This window comes from Cynocephalus volans, chromosome 12 (genome assembly GCF_027409185.1).
Source record: "Cynocephalus volans isolate mCynVol1 chromosome 12, mCynVol1.pri, whole genome shotgun sequence".
NCBI lineage: Eukaryota > Metazoa > Chordata > Mammalia > Dermoptera > Cynocephalidae > Cynocephalus > Cynocephalus volans.
The window spans coordinates 44,922,035-44,940,486 of NC_084471.1; the positions used below are offsets into that span (position 1 = coordinate 44,922,035).

The 18,452-nt window shown below is 35.4% G+C and overlaps 1 protein-coding gene and 1 pseudogene across 2 annotated transcripts in view; one reads left to right on the forward strand and one right to left on the reverse strand.

Moving 5' to 3' along the window:
* Window positions 1-18,452, reverse strand: part of ZDHHC17 (zinc finger DHHC-type palmitoyltransferase 17) — a 117,701-nt gene that overhangs the window by 84,485 nt on the left and 14,764 nt on the right. For both annotated transcript variants that reach the window (XM_063075666.1, XM_063075665.1), the window contains exon 2: window positions 6,957-7,060. In XM_063075666.1, coding sequence (XP_062931736.1) covers window positions 6,957-7,060 — 104 coding nt within the window. The remainder of the gene's footprint in view (window positions 1-6,956; window positions 7,061-18,452) is intronic.
* Window positions 3,577-3,699, forward strand: LOC134361434 (U2 spliceosomal RNA; annotated as a pseudogene).

Here is an 18,452-nt window from a genome sequence, read left to right on the forward strand (position 1 = left end):
AAAGACATTTTTCTCAGAAATGGAAAAAACTATTCAGACATTTATATGGAACAATAAAAGACCACGAATAGCCAAAGCAATGCTCAGCAAAAAAAATAAAGCTGGAGGCATAACACTACCTGACTTTAAGCTATACTACAAAGCTATAATAACCAAATCAGTATGGTATGGCATAAAAACAGACACACTGACCAATGGAATAGAATAGAGAATCCAGAAATCAACCCACACACTTACTGCCATCTGATCTTTGACAAAGGCACCAAGCCTATTCACTGGGGAAGGGACTGCCTCTTCAGCAAGTGGTGCTAGGATAACTGGATATCGATATGCAGGAGAATGAAACTAGATCCATACCTCTCACCGTATACTAAAATCAACTCAAAATGGATTAAGGATTTAAATATACACCCTGAGACAATAAAACTTCTTAAAGAAAACATAGGAGAAACACTTCAGGAAATAGGACTGGGCACAGACTTCATGAATACGACCCCAAAAGCACGGGCAACCAAAGGAAAAATAAACAAATGGGATTATATCAAACTAAAAAGCTTCTGCACAGCAAAAGAAACAATTAAAAGAGTTAAAAGACAACCAACAGAGTGGGAGAAAATATTTGCAAAATATACATCTGACAAAGGATTAATATCCAGAATATATAAGGAACTCAAACAACTTTACAAGAAGAAAACAAGCAACCCAATTAAAAAATGGGCCAAAGAGCTAAGTAGGCATTTCTCTAAGGAAGATATCCAAATGGCCAACAGACATATGAAAAAATGCTCAACATCACTCAGCATCCGGGAAATGCAAATCAAAACCACATTGAGATACCATCTAACCCCAGTTAGGATGGCTAAAATCCAAAAGACTCTGAACGATAAATGCTGGCGAGGCTGCGGAGAAAAAGGAACTCTCATATATTGTTGGTGGGACTGCAAAATGGTGCAGCCTCTATGGAAAATGGTATGGAGGTTCCTCAAACAATTGCAAATAGATCTACCATACGACCCAGCCATCCCACTGTTGGGAATATACCCAGAGGAATGGAAATCATCAAGTCGAAGGTATACCTGTTCCCCAATGTTCATCGCAGCACTCTTTACAATAGCCAAGAGTTGGAACCAGCCCAAATGCCCATCATCAGATGAGTGGATACGGAAAATGTGGTACATCTATACAATGGAATACTACTCAGCTATAAAAACGAATGAAATACTGCCATTTGCAACAACATGGATGGACCTTGAGAGAATTATATGAAGTGAAACAAGTCAGGCACAGAAAGAGAAATACCACATGTTCTCACTTATTGGAGGGAGCTAAAAATTAATATATAAATTCACACACACACATACACACACACACACACAAACGGGGGGGGGAAGAAGATATAACAACCACAATTATTTGAAGTTGGTACAACAAGCAAACAGAAAGGACATTGTTGGGGGGGAGGGGGGGAGGGAGAAGGGAGGGAGGTTTTGGTGATGGGGAGCAATAATCAGCTACAATGTATATCGACAAAATAAAATTTTTAAAAAAAAAAGAAAAAAAAAAAAAAAAGTGAATATAGAGAGGATTCTTGGAAGACGGCAGAGTAGAAAGCACCAGAAATCTGTCCCTCCACCTAGATAATTGCACTGGCAGAATCTATGTGATGTAACTATTCTGAAACTCTGGAGTCCACTGAAGGCTTGTAACTTCCAAGTAAATGTTTGGAAAGTAAACTGCAGTTTATTTCTGCTCTTTGCACAGTAGCAGCTACTCATCCTCCACTCCCAGTCCCATATGTGGCAGGAAGCTGTGCGAGTGTTCCTAGAGCAACCTGCACACAGCCTACCAGAGCCGGCAAGGGTAAAAAAGGACCCTGTCCTCCAAATATGACAGATCTGTGCTCTGACTGCTACTATGATCACAGAGGTGCAAACAAAAAGGTTGGTGGCAATTGTTATACATCCCCCACTTGTTGCAAGCCCCTCCTCCTCCAACTGCACTGACTTCCAGGTAATTTAAAGGGCCAGTTCCCCTTCTGTTCCTCCCCTTCAGTTTTCTCTTTTTCCCCTCTTGGGAGCCAACAATAAAGACTTGGACATTCAAAAGCAACTCCATATAGAGGGAAAATTGGAAAATGACTGTGTATGCTCAAGGAAAAGAGCAGGCTCAAAAAGACCTGATGGGACCTTAAGTTTACACCTCAGGCTGATCCTTGGCACAAAGGCTACCTGCAACAATCAACAAAACAAAAACAATAAACAGCAAACCCTGAGGAAGGGAGAATTTCTTGAGTCATGATATTATTAGATTCGAATGCCAAGTTTTTAACCAAAAAAATCACAAGGCATACAAAGAAAGAGGAAAGCATGTCCCATTCAAAGGAAAAAAAAAAAAAAAATCAAGAGAAACTGTCCCTGAAAAAGACCTGATGCAAGATGTACTAGACACAGACTTTAAACCAACTGAATTAAGGATGTTCAAAGAATTAAAAGAAGATGTGGAGAAAAATCATGACAATAATTTAAGAACTAAATGGAAATATGAGACAGAATACCTAATATGAAACAAACAAACAAACAAAAAATTCTGAAGCTGAAAAGTATAATAACTGTAACGAAAAATTCACTAGACGTATTCAAAGGCAGATATGAACAGGCAGAAGAAAGAGTCAGCAAACATAAAGATAGAACAAGGGCAATTATCAAGTGTGAGGAGAAGAAAGAAAAAAGACTGAAGAAAAGTGAAGACAGCCTAAGGGACCAGTAGCATATCATCAAGCAGAACATACACATTGTGGGAGTTCCAGGAAAAAGAGAGAGAGACAAAGGGGCAGAGAAAGAATTATTATTTATAATGGCTGAAAACTTTCCAAATTTGATGAAAGACATGATAAAACTCAAAGTAAGATAAATTCCAAGAGACCCACACTGATATACAGTATAACCAAACTTTTGAAAGCCAAAGACAGAGAATCTTGAAAGCAATGAGAGAGAAAAGGTACTTGTCTCATTTAAGGATCCTCAATAAGATTATCAGATTTCTACTCAGAAACTTGGAGGCCAAAAGGCAATAGGCCAATCAATGTATTCAAAGTGCTAAAAGAAAAACAATGTCAACCAAGGATCATATATCCAGCAAAACTGTCCTTCAAAAGTGATGGAGAAATTAAGACATTCTCAGATAAAAGCTGAGGGAGTTTGTTACCACTAGATCAGCCCTGCAAGAAATGCTCAAGAGAGTCCTGTAGGGTAAAATGAAAGGACACTAGATAATAAGCCATATTTAGAAATAAAGAACTCAATAAAAGTCAATACATGGGCAATTACAAAAACTAGTACTATTTAAGAATGATTTCTAACTCCACTTTTTTGCTTTCTACATAACTTAAGAAACACACTTTTTAAAAAATATGTATTATTTTAAAAGTTAGTACTACAGGAATTTTGGTTTGTAAGTCCATGTATTGTTTTCTATATAATTTAAGAGACTAATGCATTTAAAGTAATTATTTGTTTATATTTATACAATGTATAAATATGTAATTTTGTGACATAACAACCAAATTGGGTGTGACATATCACTTCTTGGCCTTTTGGCTAAGATCAAGTGTGGTATCTGTTCTTATCAGTTCAAAATGGGTGTGACAGATGTAACAGAGCAGTTTTTGTTCATTATTGAAATTAATCTGGATAAATCTGTATAAACACAAATTTAAATTAGAATGTTATAACTTTAGGAGTTATTACAATGAAAAATAGCTACAGAACATACACAACAGGAATGAGAAAGGAATTTAAACATCTCACTACAAAAATACACTGAACACAAAAGCCGGTAATACAGAAATGAGGGACTGAAAAGCTGTAAGACATACAGAAACAAATAGCAAAATGACAGAAGACCTTTATTAGCAATTAATTTCAATGTAAGTGAATTAAACTCTCCAATCCAAAAACAGAGATTGGTAGAATGGGTTTAAAAAACATGTTCCCATTAAATGCTGTCTACAGAGATTCACTTTAGATCCAAAGACACAAACAGGTAAAAAGTGAAAGGATGGAAAAAGATACTCCATGTAAATAGAAACCAAAAGAGAGCAGGAATGGCTATACTAAGATCAGACAAAATATATTTTAAATCAAGAAAGGTTATAATAGATAAAGAAAGACATTATATATTAATAAAAGATTCAATAAAGCAAAAAGATATACCAATTATAAACATGCACCTAATAACAGACCATCAAAATATTTAAAGCAAAAATTGACAGAATTAAATTGACAAATAAATAGTTTTTTATAATAGTAACTAGAAACTTCAATATCAACTCTCAATAACGGATACACCCCAATAGAGGAGAGGACTATTCTTTGGTCAATGGTATACAAGTAGCTGGGCTCCCCTCATAGAACCTCCAAACAAGCTCTCAATAATGGATACAACAACCAGACATAAGATAAGTAAGGAAATAGAGGACTTAAAAAACACGATAAACCAACTAATGAGATCTAACAAATACAGAACACTCTACCCAACAAGAGAAAGTTGCTGTGCAAAACAGAGTGGCAGTTCCTCAAAAAATTAAAAATATAATTATCATATGATCCAGCAACTACACTCCTGATATACCCAAAGGAATGGAAAGTAGGGTCTCAAAGAGATATTTGTACACCCCTGTTCACGGCAGCATTTTTCACAATAACTAAAATGTGGAAGCAAAGCAAGTGTCCATCCACAAATGAATGGATAAGGAAAATGTGGCATATACTCACAATAAAATATTATTCAGCCTTAAAACGGAAGGAAATTCTGACATGTGCTACATGGATGAACCCTAAGAACATTATGCTAAGTGAAATAAACCGGTAAAAAAAGCCAGTCAAAAAAGACAAATACTGTATGAGTCCACTTTTATGAGGTAGTCGGAGTGAACAAAATCATAGACACAGAAAGCGGAATGGTGGTTACCAGGGCCTGGGGGAGAGGGAGGAATGGGGAATTACTGCTTAATGGGTATAGAGTTTAAGTTTTACAAGACAAAAAGAATTATTGAAATGGATGATGGTGATGATTGTACAACACTATAAATATATTTAATGCCACTGAACTGTACAGTTAAAAATTATTAATATGGTAAATTTTATATTATTTTACCACACTAAAAATTTTTGGAAAAAAAAATAAATTTTAAAAGTAAATATGTATTTTTCCTTTAACAAAAAGGACAAATGTTTTAAATTTGCTGACTATTTTTTTGGAGGAAGGTGTAGTAATGGCAAATGACTACGAGTAGTATGCTATAATCATATATTCTTAAGAAGTGTAAAGATATTTAATCTGTTCCTGACCAAGTAAAAGAGATATTTTAACAATAAATGAGAGAGTAACTACTTTTATTTAAGAAAAACTACTGTTATAAAGAGAATATTTTTCAAAAATTGTATGACTGGAAATATTTACATAATTATGTAATATGGCTTCTGAAAGATCTAAACATGTCACCTATAAAAACCTCGTGAACATGCTAAAAAATTTTAAAACTATTTTCTAACATGTGTGAGCCCATTTGTTGTAATTATAAAAATACCAAAATTTGATCAGTTTGCAAGTGGTGATTGTCATCAAAAAAATGCATATTTACTAGGTAAAGTTCAGTAAAATCTTTGCTTAATTAGTGAATAATACTGAGAAGGTAATTATTGTGATTTAGTAAACACAGCCTACACTTTAATTTTTTTATTTGGGAATTATGTATCTTTGTGAGGTATTTTTTTTTTAAGCAAGAAAATCATTAGAACAAAGTATCCAAATAAAATAAATTTAGGATCAGATATCCATATCATTGTAACATAAAATATTAATGATGAGGCATATCTAAAATAATGAAGCATATTTAATTACACTCTCACTGTAAATAAGATTAATGAAGCCATAAAAACCTAAAGAAATATATATTTCCCAAAATCGAGCTACAGATTCAATGACATTCTAATTAAAATCCCAAATAAGTATTTCATAAAATTCCTAAGTAGAACTCTAAAAGTCATTTAGAAAGTATAAAAGGCCAAGAATAACAAAGGCCGTTTTGGAAAACTAAGAAGAAAGCTCTAGTGAATAAAACAATGTGGTACTAACACAAGATTTTACAAATGGAACAGAAAAAAGAATATGTAGAAATGGACCACATACGTGGCAGCTTGGTGCATAAAAGAGATGCACTATAAATCACTGGAGAAAGAATGAACTATTCAATAAATGGTGGTGGAGATATAACTGGTTATCTATGTTGAAAATGATGAAACTAAACCATGTTCGTACCATACAAAAAAGTATAAAATACATGTTTAGAATTTTCAACAATTATAAAATAAGTATTTACATAATCACCACTCAAGCTAAGTAATAAAACAGTATAAGCACTCCAAGGACCGCATAGTTTCTTTTGTTTACAGATGAAAACACCTGCTGTATTTCAACTTCCATACGATTTGCATAATAATATCCTCAGATTTACCCTTTTCCTTGTCCTATCTCAAAGATTGACATATCTGGCATTTTGAAGATATTTTGGACAACTCTGTGACAGTTCCTTCAGCACAGGTTAAATAAATTAATTATGACATTAACTACATTTTATTTCTAACCTGTGTACCTGGTTGAGGGGGAGGGGAATAATGGATGTGCACTACTGGTTTCCATTTAAAGTACTTTAATACTGACAATGTTTTCCAATCCTCCATAACCAATCTTAATAGTCTTAGGGCATAATAATAAACTTCAGGAAAGATTAGCAAGTATCAAAAGCAAATAGATATATTCAATTAACTGATGGGAAACAAACTAATTTATTTAATTGAGATATTGACATTTTTCCCAAGGTAATAAGACCGTTAATATTCATATTTCACTTAAAATACAGATGCCAAAGAAGAAAACATCTACAACAAAAACCTTACTGTGTAGCCTTGACTATGTCCCATGTGCTGTAATCATCCATATGAGTTTTGCGTCCAAGAGGTTCTCCATATCCATGGTTATAATGGCTTTGGGGTTTGATTTCCTGTTAAAGAGAAAAATCACACATAGGCAAGAATCTTTTTTTAAAAAAGGTACAGAAAACATTTTAATATTTTATAGTAGTGTTTCTATGCTGTTTGAAGAATGCTCATTATTGAAATGTTTAAATTTTACCTTACTCTGAAATCTATATTCTTTCAAGAGAAGACATGTTCAAATAGATCTACCCCTTGTACACATTCTCAAAATAAAAAAAGCTGTAAAACTAGAACTTAGTGACAAATTTGTAACCAAAATTCATTTTTAGCTCTACAGAACTCTCCTACCTCCTTATCAAATCAACTCTTATTCTCTCAGACCAATTTTTCTATGATTCTAGAATAACCCTTTACTCTAACACTCAACTTGAAAACTTTCACCATATGCACTGTACTATTTCCCAAATAAACTCTAAAGTCCTAAAGAAAGGAACCCATTGATATTATTCTTCTATTATTCTCAGATATTACCTTTTATTAAATTCCTTCTTGCTGAGGGCTTGTTAATCATCTACCATAAGGCGAATAAGAAACAATGGAGCAGCTCTGGTAAAATATAAATCCACTTAAATAGTTCTAAAAATGCAGATATTCTTTTACAAAACTTTTTATATAAAAATTTCATTAAATGACAGCTTCATAGAATATTACATCCAATTCAAGGCTTACACACCATGTGCAATTTTCTATTTAAAATACAAAATTTGCTTTATAGTCAGCTGCCCCAATATAACACAGTACTAAGATACAATTATGTTTCTTTTATATGAAAACAGAAAAACTAAGTATGTTCAGCTCTAATATCATTTGTTCAAATTGCTATGTTTCTGATATTTTTCACAGACACACATTAAATATAAATAAAAGGATAAATCATAACAATATTTGGAAAAAGAGAAATCCTTAGAACAATTTATGCTCTCTTGTCTCTGATCATATCACCTACCACTGCTATTAATACAAAGTTAAGGGCATTTTACTGAGAAAAAAGACTATTATCTTTAGCTTATTTTAGCCATTCAAATTGTGTGGGAAATTCCAAAACTAATTTGTTTGAGCCATAAACTTAGAAGACTATCAATCTGAATACTATCAATGAAGTGAACTAAGAAGTTTCACAAAAACAAATTCTGCTTATTATATAGCTTTTCAAAAGGTAAATGCTTAATTCCTTACGAAAAAATTATAGCCAATATTCAAATACCACAGTAATAGTTCATATATCCATATTAGCATAAGAAAGGAAATAGACAAGCCAAGACTAGCAGAATATAATGCAGATAGTTTACTAAGTTGTTTTTTAATAGATTCTCAAACTCCATTAAAATAGAACTGATTAAATCAGAACATTGGCAAGTGTAGTATTTTGAGTATATGTAACGTTCTACATAATGGATGAAGCAAACCAATACATAAGACTTATGCATTTAATTTCTTTACACGTTTTCTATTTAATTTCTCCACTGAATTCCAGTTTTCAACTTCTCTGTGCTCTCTAATCAGCAGAGTTAAGCTCAGACAGGACAGAATAGGGACCCACCTCAGAGAGGCTGCTCATAAATATTGACACTGGATCAGCAATCATCGAAAAATTGTTCTGAGAGAATGAGTTGCCTCCTTGTCTGGCAGTTAGTGAAGCCATAACGAACTGACAATGGCTTAATCGCCCGACCAATTAGCATGCTATACCTGGAACTCTGTGGGTTACAAAAACTGCCACATCTTCACGCTACAAGGAACAAAAGTGCAGACAACCACTATACCCCCATACCCTGCCCTATGCATTTCTTCCATCTGGCTGTTCCTGAGTTGTATCATTTATAATAAACCAGTAAACATAAGCAAAGTGTTTCCCTTTGTTCTGTGAGCCATTCTTGCAAATGATCAAACCCAAGGAGGAAGTCATGGAAACCTTCGATTTACAGCAGATCAGTCATAAACACTGGAGGCCCAACTTGTGATAGGACTCTGAAGCGGAGGCAGTCTTGTGAAACTGAGCCTTTAACCTGTGGGTCTGTGCTAATCCCAGGCAGTTAGTGTCAAAACTAAACTGAATCATTGGGAGGGGCTGGGGAATAGCACTGAATAAAGAATCTGTGGCCCAGTGCTTATAAGTTTATTATCAACCAAATCCACGTTTCATAGATGCTATATCAGAAAAGGTTCACCAAGAATCTGCTCTCTGACAGGGTGTATCTGAAAGAACAAACATGCAAGTATTCTAAGTTCAGGAATGTTCTGAAGGAAGGGTAACGAAAGGGACTTGCCCTACCAGCAATTATAATATATTAGAAAGCAAACTAATGTAAAAATAGGGGTATTGCTGTATGAAGCACTCAGGGCAATGGAACAGAGCCTGGAAAATGAAAAGCAGAATCAGAAAGGAAAGACTTTGTTTTTTTTCCCATTTATACTATTCAATAAATAGTAGAAATGGACAATTGGCTAGCTGTTTGGGAGAAAAAATTCAGCAGCCTTCAACATGATAGGGTGATGTGCTTGATGGAAAAATGCCAACAAATATAACCAAGGATAAAGCTTCTTTAATGGCAGGTGATACTGAAACATGTCTGAAAATAATGGGCCACTCTACACAGAACAGCTTCCCAGGTGGCCCATGCTCCCCATGAGAAGATACAGATGCCTATGACACCACTGTCATGGAGAGAGAGAAGCATGCAGCCTCCTGTTCTTGGGAAGCTTTTGTGACCCCCGGACTTCCCCTAGCTATTCTGGAGACTGGCTATGTGCCAGGTGCTCACCAGGTCTAAATAACTAGTTCAAAATGGCTCCAGGACGGTCCTGAATGTTACTGCAAGACAAGGTACATTTAAGATTAATTTCCCAGACTTTCCTGAGATATGAATATCCATTGGCAGGACCAGGTCTGCCTAAGGGCTCTTCTTATAGATTACCACCTCATTCCTATATTAAAATAACATCCAGTACAACCAAAGAGTTAATATAAAGAATAATGACAATAATACTGTAAAGTAAAAAAGGCTGAGAAAAAGATGAATAACACATTTGAAAAATGGGCAAAAGATATGAAGATAATTCAAAGAAGGCAAAATACAACGGCAAATACATGTTGGAAAAGATTCTGTAATCTCAATAATTAAATGCATTTTGATCACCCCCCCAAAAGAAACCAATTCAACAAAATTCTAGGGCATATACTTGTTACCTACAAGACACATGTTACCTGCCTGCCTTTGATGCATAACCCATATACACAGGTGAATTAGCAAACCAGAAGTGCTTAACCATATGCTTACACCGCATAAATGTCTGCTGTCTGCTGTCAGGTATCATTCTAACAGGTTGGACTCTGAACTAAGAAGTGAAATGAACTTAATTACATCATTTTGAGCTGCTCGAATTAAATTCTATTAAATTTATAAGATGACATTAGTGCACTATAAAGCATTGCTGACAAAAAGATAGGAAAGAAAAAAGGCATCTATGGGTATTTGATTCATTTCTAAGTCCTAGCTAATATTGATGAACCAAATATGAGACCTTCTTAAAACAAAATGAGATAAAAAGCACACACGCGAAGCTCTTTAAAAATAGATAAATAAAACCCTTCACCCCAAATGAAGTTTGTAAAATTAAAGCATTTTGTTACAGCTGTAAGAACAGGCAAAAAAAATTAGGCAAGGAAGGAAAATCTGAGGTAGTAATGACACTAAATTCAAGGAATATTATAAGGATTTTTTAAAAGAAATATTGTTTATAATAAAAAGACATAAGCATAAAACATATATAACCATGAGAACAATGGATGGCCAAGAAAAACCAGTTGCCACCATAAAATTATAAAGTAACTTTTTAAAAAGACGTAATTAGTTAACAGTGCCAGCAGGTGGCACTATACTCAAGACAGAATCCTCTAGTAACCAGAAAGAACAAAAAAATGATTTGGTTAATTGGGAATACACGAGGGTGCTTCATAAAGTTCACAGAAAGATTTGTATTATCTTTTAATTCTATTTGTCCATGAACTTTCTGAAGTTCCCTCATATAATGGAAAGATTTCAAATCAAGTTTTTCAGTCAATACCAGGTTCCAAACACAATATGTATTTTGCTGTGGTCCTAACTCCAGCTAATAATCTAATAAACAAGAGTCCAACTTGAGGCACAGATTTTCTTTATGCTGTAGTACCACCACTGCCTCAATCTAAACTATCAAATTAACCTTCTTGCTTCCAACAAGAAAGTTTGACACTATGACAATAAAGGAAATTTTTAGACTAAGGAAATATTCATCAACCTCTCTACCTTATTTAAAAACTGGTTTTCACTCTATTTCCTTCTAGCATTGATCCATATGTATACATGTGCTTGTAACAATATATATGTAAATCTGGCATACTTTTTTTTTCTTTCCACAGACATTTGATGAACATTTAAGCGACTGCCTGTTTTTCCCCTTCTTACCTTTTTAAAAATAAACTTTATTTTTTAGAACAGTTTTAGATTTACAAAACCAAAGTGAAGATAGAGTTCACATATTCCCCACATCCAGTTTCCCCTATTACTAACATCTAATGGTAGTATAGTACACTTGTTAAAATTAATGAAACAATATTGATCATTATTAACTGAAGTCTACATTCAGATTTCCTTAGTTTTTATGTAATGTCCTTTGTCTGTTGCAGGATCCCATTATATTACACTTATTTGTCATGGCTCTCTAGGTTCCTCTTGGCTGTGGTACCTTCTCAGACTTTCCTTGGTTTTGATGAACTTGATGGTTTTGAGAATAACTAGAATCAGGTATATTTTGCAGAATGACCCTCAACTGGGATTTGTCTGATGTTTATCTCATTATTAGACTGGAGTTGTGAGTTTTGGCGAGGAAGTGTTGTTTCCAATTTAACTGTATTTTTGAAACTTTCTTTGAAAACACTGCTATACAATCTCTATTTGCCCAAATGTTTACATATTTTTACATAGTTTGTAACCATAGTATTCATATATTTTGTTCTTCCCCTTTACATCTTCTCTGCCATTACACATAGTTTTTATAAGTACTGCTTTTAACCACTGCATATAATAATATTTTGAAATGTACTAAAACATTTCCTAATCGCTGAACATTTAGGTTACTCTTATATATCCTAACTAAACTCAGATGTTATTTCTTAAGCAGTCTTCTTGTCTTCTCTTACATTTTCTTCACCATTAGACTTTAAGCTATGACAGAGCAAGAACCCTCTCTTAATCATTTGTGTATGCCCAGTGCTTAGGACAGAGCCTGGCATAATACTGGTGCCCTTAAATGAAATGAAAGAGTAAACAGATGGATTTTTCCTCATTCTGAAGAATACTTTCTTTAACTCATTTAACACTTATTCTTTTTAACTAGCATAAACATCCTGCAGAGGGATTCTTAAAGGGTATGAAATTTTTATGGTTCTTGACACAGTATCCAAATTGCCCTGCAAAAGGATTATATTTATAACCCCACCAGCAATATATGATAACTATTTCTCCATTAACTCAGTCACACTGGGTGTTATTTTTAAATTCTCCCTGGAGTAATACTTGCAATTTCAACTTTAAATATATTTTCCTATTCTATTTCATCTTTTGAGAATTCTCTATTCCTATCCTTTGGCCATTTTATTCTACTTGAGTCCTAAAATTTGTTTAATATATTTGAATTAGATTTTGATGTACATATAAGATTAGATATTAACTTTTTTCATACTGACCTAAAGATGTTTCATTTTCAGAAATGTTGATTATGTTCAATATATTTCAGAGATAATATTCTTTATAGTCATATACATTAATCTTTTCCTTGGGCTTTTTTATAGTATTGATTTTTATATTTAAGTACTACTGTAATCATTAGTGCTACTCATCAAATATTTCCAATCCACTTCTCAGGCCCATAGTAGAATCGCACACTCCTGGCCCTCTGAAAGGTAAGTGTGTCCACATGACTGACTATATTTTTAACCAATGGAATATGAATAAAAGGGGCATGCTGCTTTCAGAGAACAGGTTTAAGAGCCAGTATGCAATTCCCCACTCTCTCTTTCCTTCTGCCATGAAGACTGGTAATCTTCCTTTGTAGAGATAATCATTCTGGATCCCAAAGTAGCCACTGTCCAACCCACAATACACGTAGAGCATGAACCACTAACACTTTAGCAACTAAAATTTAAGGGTCGCTACTGCAGAAAAACCTTGTTTATCCTAACTAACAGAATTCTGAGAGTTGTTTATTTTGGTAAGTAGTATGCAGATGCAGATGGATCTACATAAGTCATTTTCATTATATTTTGGAGCTGGTTATAACAAATATATGGTATTATTACTAATGGTCACAGATTTAATATCTGGCCACAATGTTAAAATATCATCTCTGGTTTTAGATGATCTCTCTAAATAGTCTAAAAACATAATCTAATCTTCAAATAAGTGTTTTTTTTTTTTTTTTTTCATTTTAATGGCCTAAGGCATTGGCAGAAACATTAAATGCAATACTGGGAAAAAATAATAATTAGAATATATCTTTATTTCCCTGGATTTATTTCCCCGTATTTTTCTCCATTTTTAATAGGCAATGTCTTTAGTGTTTCTCCATTACATATAAAGTTGTTAATTCATCCTTATTCAAATACATTACAGAGAATGAATAACACTGTATTTGGATAGAAATGCCCACCTGAGCACCACACATCCTAGAATTACAGAATACATCCAATTTCATATTTCATTTGCAATTAATTCTCAATTTTGTTCTCCAACCTCAGAATTCTGACTAGCATTCTTTTAATATATCTGTTGGTTGGACTGATAATCTTTTGGTAGTTACCTTCCCTTCCCTTGCACCCCTCCTCCACCATACGCCAACTGTTCTTACCAGCAGCCCAAACTCAAGTTGTGATATTATGAAATATATATTTGGTCTTCATCCCCACCTCCTGACATACTCCTAAAATCCTTAGAATCTCCAAAGTGGTAAGAGTCTATGTGTATGCTAATGATGGCCTGTGGCCCCTAAGTAGCTTCAGGATGGGGTTTGGTCACAGAAAAGACCAAGGCAGGACTTTTAATCCCACCTGCCAAACTTGAGGGGAAAGGTACTGAAGGTTAAGTTGACCAGCAGTGGCCAATGATTTAATCAATCATGCCTATGTAATGAAGCCTCTATAAAAGCCCAAGAGGCCTAGGTTTGGAGAGCTTCCAAAGAGCTGAACACATGGAGGTTCCAGAAGGGTAGTGTGCACCAGCGAGCATGGAAGCTTCACACCCCTTCTCCCGTAACTTACCCTATGCATCTCTTCACCTGTATCCTTTGTAATAACCTATATAATAACCTGGTAAAGGTAAGTATATGTTTCCCTGAGTTCTGTGAGCCACTCAAGCAAACTAATCGAACCCAAGGAGAGGGTTGCAGGAACCTTGATTTATAACTGTTGGTCAGAAGTTCCAGGGGTCCAGACTTGCAACTAGCATCTGAAGCAGGAGGCAGGGGACTGAGCTCTCAACCTGTGGGATCTGACACTATCTCCAGGTAGATAGTGTTGGAACTGAATTGAATTAGAGGACACCCAGCTGGTGTCCACTGGGGAGAAATCCTCACACATTTGGACACAGATGTCGGTCTTCTGTGTTGACTGTTGTTGAGTAAAAATGTAAAGGGAAAAACACTACAGTGTGTGTGTGTGTGGGGGGGTGTTTCGCCCTCTCTCGCTTTTTCCAACACTGAAACACAAGTCCTGGCCATATTTCCAACTAGGTCCCAGAAAGCAGGATGGACACAAAATGATTCTGGAAAATGCTGAGGTAGTACCTTTTAAGCATTATAAGTTGTTTTACTTTGTTTTTTAAGAATGTATGAGTCAAGTGCACATGTACATTAAGCTAGATTTAATTACCAAAATGTAATTTGTTTAGCAAAGAAACATGGCTGAAAATCCTAAAAAGTATTATAAACAAACTCTTAAAAGAAATGCAAAAATCCCATCTTCAATTGAGAATAAACAAAGGCATTTAGGCATCTAGTGCAATAGGCAATAAAGACCAATCAGGGAATTTTGAGCAAAGAAATAACAGGATTAGATATGCTATTTTGAAGGATCACCTAATGATTTTTTTCCTTCCCACCACATCCACAATTTATTCTTCCTTCCTGCCCTTTTCTCAAAAAGGCATGTCTAACTATCAAAATGTCCAAGCTAGAAAATTCGTTCAACCTTGACCCTTTATCCCCAAATCTCAGGTAGAACTAATTACTCACCAAGTCTCACTATTTCTTTTCTCAAAACAAATCCATATCAGTCCCTTCCTCTGTATCCACCCCTATATTATCCTCTCAAATGGTCTGCCCATATGACTGCCCCTATCACTCCCTTATATAAAATCTTTAATACATGTGGGGTAAAGGGAGAACATTTCAGCAATCATACAAAATCCTTCATGAACTGGTCCCAAATTGCTTTTTCTAGCTTTAGTATCCACCATTCCCTTCTACGCATCCTACAAGTTTATATACACCAGCAATTCCAATTTAAAAACCTCAGTATCTCTGCCCATGTTGGTTATTCTGCTTAGAAGACACATCCATCAGGCTAGCAAACTCTTACAAATCCTTCAGTTAACAATTTGAATGTCACCATAACCTTACTTGTTTCACTCAGGCAATTAACTGCCCTATTACCTGTGTTCCCAATGCTATGCAAATTATTGTACTATTGTACAATAATCGTGTAATGGTATATTTGTAAGTTTACTACTGCTGCTGTAATAAATTACCACAAACTTGGTGGCTTAAAATTAACACAAATTTATAATCATATAGTTCTGAAGGTAAGAAGTCCAAAATCACTATCACTGCACTAAAGTCAAGGTTTCAGCAGGGCCACATTCCCTCAAGAGGATCTAGGGGAGAATCTGTTCCTTGCCTCTTTGAGCTCTGGTGGCTGCTGATATTCCTTGGCTGTGGCAACATCACTCCAATATTCAAGGCCAGCATCTTCAAATCTCTTTCTGCTGTTTTCACATTGCCTTCTCCTCTGTGTGCATGTCCAAATCTCCCTCTGCCTTTCTCTTATAAGGATACGTGTGATTGCATTTAGGGTACTGCAGCATTTAGAATATCTAGACATTCGAGATAATTTCCCCACCTTGAAATCCTTAAATTTAATCATCTCTGCAAAGACTTTTTTTTCGTATAAGGTAACATTTATAGGTTCCAGGGATTAGGGCCTGATATCCTTGGGGGGCCATTATTCTGCATAACAATGGATGGGAATAAGATGGGGAAGGAAGGAGACAAAATCCACATTACATAGGTGGTACTGTCTATAGTTTTCTTTCAGTTACCATGAAGAAGTCCAACTCCTGGCCCTCTCTTGTGAGGTATTTTCAGAGTTCTGATATTTAGCCTGTGAGAACTGAAAAATACTCCTCTTTGACCAAACCTTAGTCAGGCTCCTCTGAGCCCTCTTCTTAACTAGGCCTCAACCAGGCTTCAACCTTGGCCCTTTTCCTTGTTGGGCACACATAGCCTAATTTAAGAAAAAAATTGTACTAAATCAGTTTAGAAAGAAGTCCCCACCCTAGACATCTGATCACCTTTGCCTGCCTTCAGCAAGAATCCTGCTAAATTCGTTTAGCAAGAATCCCCCACCCCTGACATTTCCCCTTGGTAATTTTCCATCTATTGACCCCCTCATTCTGCTTTTTGGCTATAAATCCCCACTTGTCCTTGCTGAACTTAGAATTTAGCCCAGTTCTATACTGAGGTCTCTTTTTCACTGTTGTAATAGTTTCTGAATGAAAACCGTGTTTTACCACAGCTATGGATGGGTTGAATATGTTCCCCAAAGGCTCATGTATTAGAAACCTACTCACCAATATGAGTGTTAAGAAGGGGGAAATCCTTTTATGGTATTTGAAAGGTGGGGCCTTTAAGAGATGATTAGATTCTGAGGACTGTACCCTTGTGATTGGATTGATCCATTCATTGAGTAATGGGCACAGTTCTGATGGCTTTATAGGAAGCACAAGTGAGCAGGTTAGCCATTCTCACCATGTGATAGCCTGCACTGCTATAGAGCTACCACCAAGAACAGGAAGATCCTCACCAGATGTGTTCGCTGGACTTTGGACTTTCCAGCTTCTGAAATTGTAAGTAATAAGTTTTATTTCTTTATAAGTTATTCAGTTTCTAGTATTCTGTTATAAGCAACAGAAACAGAAAATATAACCACTTTAACCACTGTCCAATTCTGGTTTTCCTTGACAGAATTTCCCTCTGTAACCTCCTCTAGTACAGAAGAGACATTCTCCAGATCACTTCTTAAAACTCCTTCTCAGTTCCTACTCCAGTGGTACAAACCTGAAATTGCTTCTGCTCAGCAGGCAACTCTCTCTAATTTCTTTCAAGATGGCTCTAGCCTGTCTAGCCTCTAAAGTGTTTGCTTGGACCAATGGAAACACCCTTGACTCGACATCACAAGAAACACAGTGGAAACTCTCTCTTCTGGTTCTTCCATTGCAAAGCTATTTAACATATCTCTTACCTTTATGCTTCTTCAGTAATGCAGCAGCAGTCTCTGGGCCTTCCAGAACTCCAGAGGACCCAAATCACACTCTTCCAAGAATTCTCTAATATTCCATTCAGGTAACACCCCAGGGAGGCCTACCATTTTTTGCAACCCAGCAGGTGTCTAGCTACAGAGCTGTTCTTCCTTCCTGAAAAGTCCTCCAGTCTCTCAGAGGAATTGTTTTCCACCTACCATATAAAGGGAGGGCAATACAAAGACTGTAGCACTCCCTTTTAGGTTAATAACTCTTCCAATGATCCTTTCTCTTTATCTTGTATAGGTTGGATGTGATAGAGTTCCAGGATAAATCAGGGCCACTCCCCAGCAAATTCAACACCTCCGTTTATAATACAGGGATACTTTGTCACATACTGTCTTTAGCTTTGGGCTCCAGGAAAAATGCTGAGATGACAGGAAAAGTCTCTTTTTATATCCCGTTATGTACAAATATATTATACACTACTTATCCTTTCACACCTAATATTTTTCATCTAACATTATGTTTTTGAGATTTATTTGTGCTGATACATGTATCTCTAATTTATTCAATACAATAGCTAAATGGTATTTCATTACATGAATAAACTATATACATTCCCTACTAAGGGACAGTTAGGTGGCTTCTACAAACAATATTGCAATGAACAAACTTATACAGAACTCACCTGTAAAAGTTTTTCTAGGGTAAGTACCTAGTGGTAGAACTCATGGATAAAAAGACTATCTTCAACTTCACTATCATTAAATCAATTTTCCAAGGTGGTAACACCAATTTACACTCTCAATAGCTGTACAGTATACTACCATTTATAAAGCAAATG